General features: G+C 34.4%; 1 protein-coding gene across 6 annotated transcripts in view; it reads right to left on the bottom strand.

The window, feature by feature from the left end:
* Positions 1–5155, bottom strand: part of LOC150095932 (phosphatidylinositol-binding clathrin assembly protein LAP-like) — a 366280-nt gene extending 361125 nt beyond the window's left edge. For 2 of the 6 annotated variants that reach the window (XM_090409273.1, XM_090409270.1), the window contains exon 1: positions 4522–5155. In XM_090409273.1, the coding sequence (XP_090265399.1) occupies positions 4522–4651 (130 nt within the window). In that variant the 5' untranslated portion in view covers positions 4652–5155. The remainder of the gene's footprint in view (positions 1–4521) is intronic. The other 4 variants (XM_090409272.1, XM_090409269.1, XM_090409271.1 and 1 more) reach the window with 3 other exon arrangements.
* Positions 5156–6000: the final 845 nt, after the last annotated feature.

Here is a 6000-nt window from a genome sequence, read left to right on the forward strand (position 1 = left end):
CTTAGTCTATATTTTTATTAATGCAAATAATGACAACATTTCCTCCTCCTCCCAGTTATTAATTCAAATGAAAATTTTCAAATATAATAATTACTAAAATTAGTAGTTAGAGGGTAAATCCTGTAAGCATAAACAAACTTGCTGTAAGCAGGTAAGTTTCTGTTTAAAACATCCTCATAACAGCTCACACAAGCAACTAGTCATGTACTGCCTGCAAGCAAACCAAAGTCATAAGATTAGGCCAATTCTATTCAATACTACAGCAAGTTATTTTGCTTGGTTACAAAGTATAATACACTTGATAAAGAATTGCATTCTTGTTCTAATCTTTTAGCCAAATGCTAGCAAAACTATCATCACAACTAGTCTACTTGCATATAGAGGCAACAACCTCTATACACTTTTTCAGAAAAAAAAAAAAAAAAAAACTGGCATGAATCATTTACTTGACTTCTATCACTGTTGGTACAACATGCTTGTAACTTTTCATTGCAGTAAATGGCACCTATTAGACAAGATGTCAAATTAGCAAAATGTCATATCTGCTAATTTGTCATCTACCAAAACTGCTGAGCAGAGCAGAGACTGGCAGTTAGGGAGAAGGCAAGGTAACGGTGAAAAATGAAGTAAACTATATCATAAGGCAATAAAACAGACATGTTTTAAAGGAATGTTCCAAGAAGTTAACAGGAGCCTTTACATAATTCAGAGGTCCTAAATAAGTGGAAGGAAGGGAAATAATTAAGTAGAGAGATTATGGTTCTATTATGTAAGGATACAGATTATATACAAATCTGGTCACTTACTTTAAGAAGTCAGTTCTATATAATGTTGGATATAAGAACAGATTGAGGAAATTCCATTTGTAGCCTGGTAGTTAAGAGGTATGATTACCAAGTGACCATTTCTAGAAGTTATAAAGAGGAACAGACTTTTTGCATGAAGTGGATGGGGAGGTAAAATGCATTGCCAGTATATGACAAGTAAAGCAAACAAGTTTAAGGCAGTTTGATGAACAGTGGGTGACAGCAAGGACCTTCTACAATAAGTAACTCCATGAAGGTCTGATAATACTTATGCAAATACTCTGTCAGAAATTAACTATATATCCAACCTTAGCTTGACATGGTCTGCCATTCCATGCTTACCAATGATCTGCTGTTTATATTTAAAATCGACTTGACTAGGTTTCAGCTGGATATATAATCCACAGTACTCATAGTACCTTAAGACCCATTAACTGCCCGGAATGGATTTCATATCTATAATTTAGGATAATGGTGGTGTCTAAATATATATTCTTGTATATAAACCGTATTTTCCTGGTTGGTTGTGTTGGAAGACAAAGGAAAAAAAAAAGTTTCCAGGATAACAAAACCCTACCACTCCATATGAGCCCATATAACTCAATCTTTAGTTGAAGAGCCAAAAAAAAAAAAAAAAAACTTTTGCATCTTAAACAGGATTCAAGCCAGGTTTTCCACCAAAGGGCTTTCACTAAATAATTACACTTCCAAAGCTAAAAAGGCTCTTAAGCATTTCATTTTGTGAAATACTTTGACCTATTTTCATACAACAAAACCTTACTGAGAAACATTTACAAAATGTTATGCTGCTCTCCTCAATAAAACTAAGCTCTTTGAGTACAGGTGAAAAACTTTCAATAGACTGATTGTTATAGCATGAGAGGTTCCTTAAAAAAAAAAAAAAAAAACCCCACACACAGTAATGTTTAAATCCTATCCTCTTCCAAATAAAGATCTAGTTGTCTTTTCTAACAGGTCAGAATGTAAGATCAGTGAAATTATTAACTATATATATACTAGAACAGGGTTTCCCAAACTTTTCCTATGACAGAACACTTCAAAAATCATGAAATTTTAATGGAACACCTTGGTTAGAGTCAAGTATCATTGATCTCATATTCAATGTAAAGATAATCGCATACTATTGCAGCAGCAGGCTGTATCGCATCAAAAAATGTGACAGCGTACACTACAGGCGTGCTGGACCACATCGCACTGACATTGCTTGTGACCACACGTTTCCTAGAATCGATGCCTCCGTACTTCACTCTCACTCTGAGGAGTTGACAACTGTGGGCGGCTGAGTCGAGGCCAGAGCATGCTGGCTTTAATAGCACAATCCACACGCAAATTGAGGAGCACCTGATTTTCAAACATGTCTGAACTTGTCACAGCATTTAAAGCCATTCCAAGCTCATTAATTTTGATAAATTTTTCATGGAACACTTATTCACTTTCCGCAGAACATAGTTTGGGAAACCCTATACTAGAATATGAAGTGATCTCTTAAAGGAAGGACAAGGGATTGCTGATATTAGTTGATAGTTTGTGATCAAAATGAACTTCAGAATGACATTAAATATTAGCATACATTGAATATATGATTAAAATGAGAACTTAATCTGGAAGCTCATTTAAAACTTCCAATTCTTAGAGATTTGAAGAGCAGTATGAAAAGTGACCTAATGAAAAATTACAAAAATACTTCATAATATAACAAGTAGGATAGCAACCCATAGTGTGATTATGTATAAAATTAACCATTAAGCAATAGAAAAAAAACCTTATCAAACAATATCTCAAGCAGTTAAGGCTGTTTGAAGACAACCATATTACAAATAAATCCTACCTCCTTTTAGAATGGTGTACAAGTGGAATGACTATGTGTCATGCAAATTTCTTGAAGCAATTATGAAAACACTATTTAAAAAAAGTGGAAGGAATCTATATACCATTAGCAAGTGAATGGTTAAGCCACCAATCCTTCTCTGAAGCCTAAAACATGATTTTCACACTGAACAAGGAGAGGCCTTACAGCATCTGACTGGATAATGAATATAGTTTAACCTGAAATACAAATGACAAATTAACTGAATTTTTTTACAGTATTGATACACTGATTGCAGTAATCTTAAGGATACAAAACTCAATACTGAGAAAACCATAAGTATCACAATCTTTACAAGTTAAGCAAGCATATTCACAACTACTGTACATTGCATTCATCTGTCAGTTTAATCCACAAGTCTGGAAATGAACTTCAGCAAATGCATTAAAATCATTTTTATTAATACTATGAAATGAAGCTTACATTAGAACAGAACAAAAGTTATGACCTAAAACCAACAAATGTATTCACTCATAATAGAAAACTACAGTTGAACTATTTAAATAATAAACATTTAACAACTAACAGCATACCTGAAAACACAAGTCCTCCGATTCCTTATTTCTAATACAATTAAAATAATATCGCTCCTCCCCTCCCTTCCACATAATTATAGATTTTTAACAACTTACAAAATGTTCACTTGGAGAACAGATACAATTGAGAAGCTTCCCAAATGTACATCAGCACACATTAAGTTTCAATCTAGAAGCTCACAACCTATTATTGCCCATCACTACTAGTTACTGTTATTTAAAAAAATAAAAAAAAAGAAACTCAACACCAATTTGAATCTATTGAAATGCAAAATTAACTGCCTAAGAATACAAAACTTATTGGAAATAGCGTTCTCCAGTCATTTGTTTTATACTGCAAATAGGTACTAGCACAAGTATGCATAGATTCAATAACATCTCTCCCCTCCTCCACTGCTGACACACACCCTTTTAATTACAGTTTGCAATTTCATCGTTCCAAGTATTTATGTATCTTATCCACCAAACCAAGTAATGGTAAACATTGTTTACACCAAAACACTCCAATACATCTAGAACAACCGCCCATATCTCATACAAAAACACGGGTTCCGCATATAGGAGAGGAGCAGTTTCTTCGTCTATGCTCAATCATCCCCCCCCCCTCCTCCAGCTATATAGATCTTCACTATTTTTCTTGGGAAGGAGAACTGTCCGTTAGCTATGTACAAAGCAAATTAAATTATAAGACTGCTAGAAAATGAATGCTCATTAAAAAAGAAAAAATAATAAATTACTGCTTTCATATAAGAAAATTCGCTAGGTTCCGATATTCTTATTACATTGCCATTAGGGCTTTTCAAATAAATCTTTTGGAGATATAGATGAACGTGTCATCTTTATAAAAATGATTTGGGGAGAGTAAAGAGATGCATTACATTCCTGAGGTTTTCTATGCAATGAATTTGCTGAATTGTGAAAGAAACGATTTTTTTTCTTTCTTTTTTTAATGCATTTTAAGAGGTGGGAAAGTCATGCACCTTAAGCTAGTAATTAAAAGTACTGGTGTACATGATTTATTATGTTGAACATATCTACAGTATATTACACAACCCGGGAATACTGGTCACTTGTTAAATGTATTTAATTTTATAATCACATGCCTCTTCAAATACATACTAAATGTATGTCGCAATTTCTTACACATCCTCAAGCAGCCGACTAGCCTTACGGCTTCGCATAGCACTGACTTACACTAGGTCGGCAGAATAGCGCACTCATCGAAGATTCTTCTGTAGAATTTAATTTATCAATAAATTAATTATTTTTCAAGATTTTGAAGCCTACTTACAATCCAAATGCTTCTTCTTTGGACCGATGACTTCTTCGGTCGTTGCCTTGCAAACGACCCTAGCAAGGCCTTGACCGGCCAGAGTATGCCTGGCAGCTATTAACCTGTCGTTTAGTGTCTGTCCTGACATTTCCAACTGTTATTATTCCTATGTACAAACTCCAATAATTTATATCATGGGGCTACAAAGACCCCAACAACCCGGTAAACCCAGGAGGTAGAGCACGGCCACACCGGTTCCGCAAACCTTCAGATCCTTGATCACAGACGAAATGCCAAGATGGCGAACCTGTGTATGATACCTACGTCACAGCCAATGAGAAAGCACCAGTAAGAGTGTCAATCTAGGAAAGTAGACATACTGCAGCCGGATCGAGAGTGATCATATCATTTTTCTCTTCACGCCCCTTCTCCCACTACTATACATATTATTTGTTCGTAATCAAGACTATTCCATTTATTCCCGTCCGTGTAAGCAATAGTAGATTATTCGCATGGGCAGAGACACCTGCTGTATAATTAATCGGATCCGATTACCAACGAATCGTATCTAATCCATGTCATTATGATCCAAATTGTACATCCACACTAGAATAGTGCAATCATTCTGTACTATCATTAGTTGAGATCATAAAACGCGTATAAAGGATAACAAAGATTCTGACAGCTCGGTTCGAAAGTTTTATTTATCACCCCTGCTTCAATACTACGTGTTCATATTAGTTGCAAAATTTTATTTTACTGTTGATGCACGTTGTACAATAAAGAACAGAAATGATAAGCAGTGCGTAATATATAAGTACATATAATGTTTACCAAAACACGTTATCTTTTTAACTTAAGATAGCGTATTTATCGGAAGATTTAAAACGCAAGTTATTTTCAGTAGACATTTATGTATGCAATGTTTTCTATTGTTCCTTTTGCTTTCATTCGTTCGTGTTTCTCTCTCTCTCTTTCTCGGGGATGTCAACTGCCATTTGCAACTGAGGTGCTTTCTGTTGCAATTAATCCTTCGCATACGATATTGATTAAGAATAAATATTTTTTGCGTAAAAATGTATGCAGGTATTTACAATACGTTGGAAGCATTTCGAAATCATTACGAACTTCTTAAAGTCTTCTAGAATAGCAATCAGACGACAATCAAAAACCAATGCAAATGATTTCAGGATTAGAAGTTTCGCATGGCTATGACCTCTATCTCATGAAAATGGAAACAAGGATAAAACCAAACTCGCACTGAGAATGGGGTTCAAAAACCACCAGTTACTAACAGTGAAATCTTGTAATCACTAAAATGGAATGGTCTAATAATTTGCGTTATAATTGTCTATTCTATATGCAAATAATTTGCATGGTGTTCAGCATGCGCTGAATACAATTTAAATAAATTTGCTGCTTCGTTAATTATGCTGTAAATCTGCTTATATTAATCACTTTCGTATTTTTTTTTAATATGCATCTTTGGTAATTAAT

Source organism: Typopeltis vanoorti, chromosome 19, assembly GCF_054136105.1.
Source record: "Typopeltis vanoorti isolate ZY-2024b chromosome 19, IOZ_Tvanoo_1.0, whole genome shotgun sequence".
Taxonomy (NCBI): Eukaryota; Metazoa; Arthropoda; class Arachnida; order Uropygi; family Thelyphonidae; genus Typopeltis; species Typopeltis vanoorti.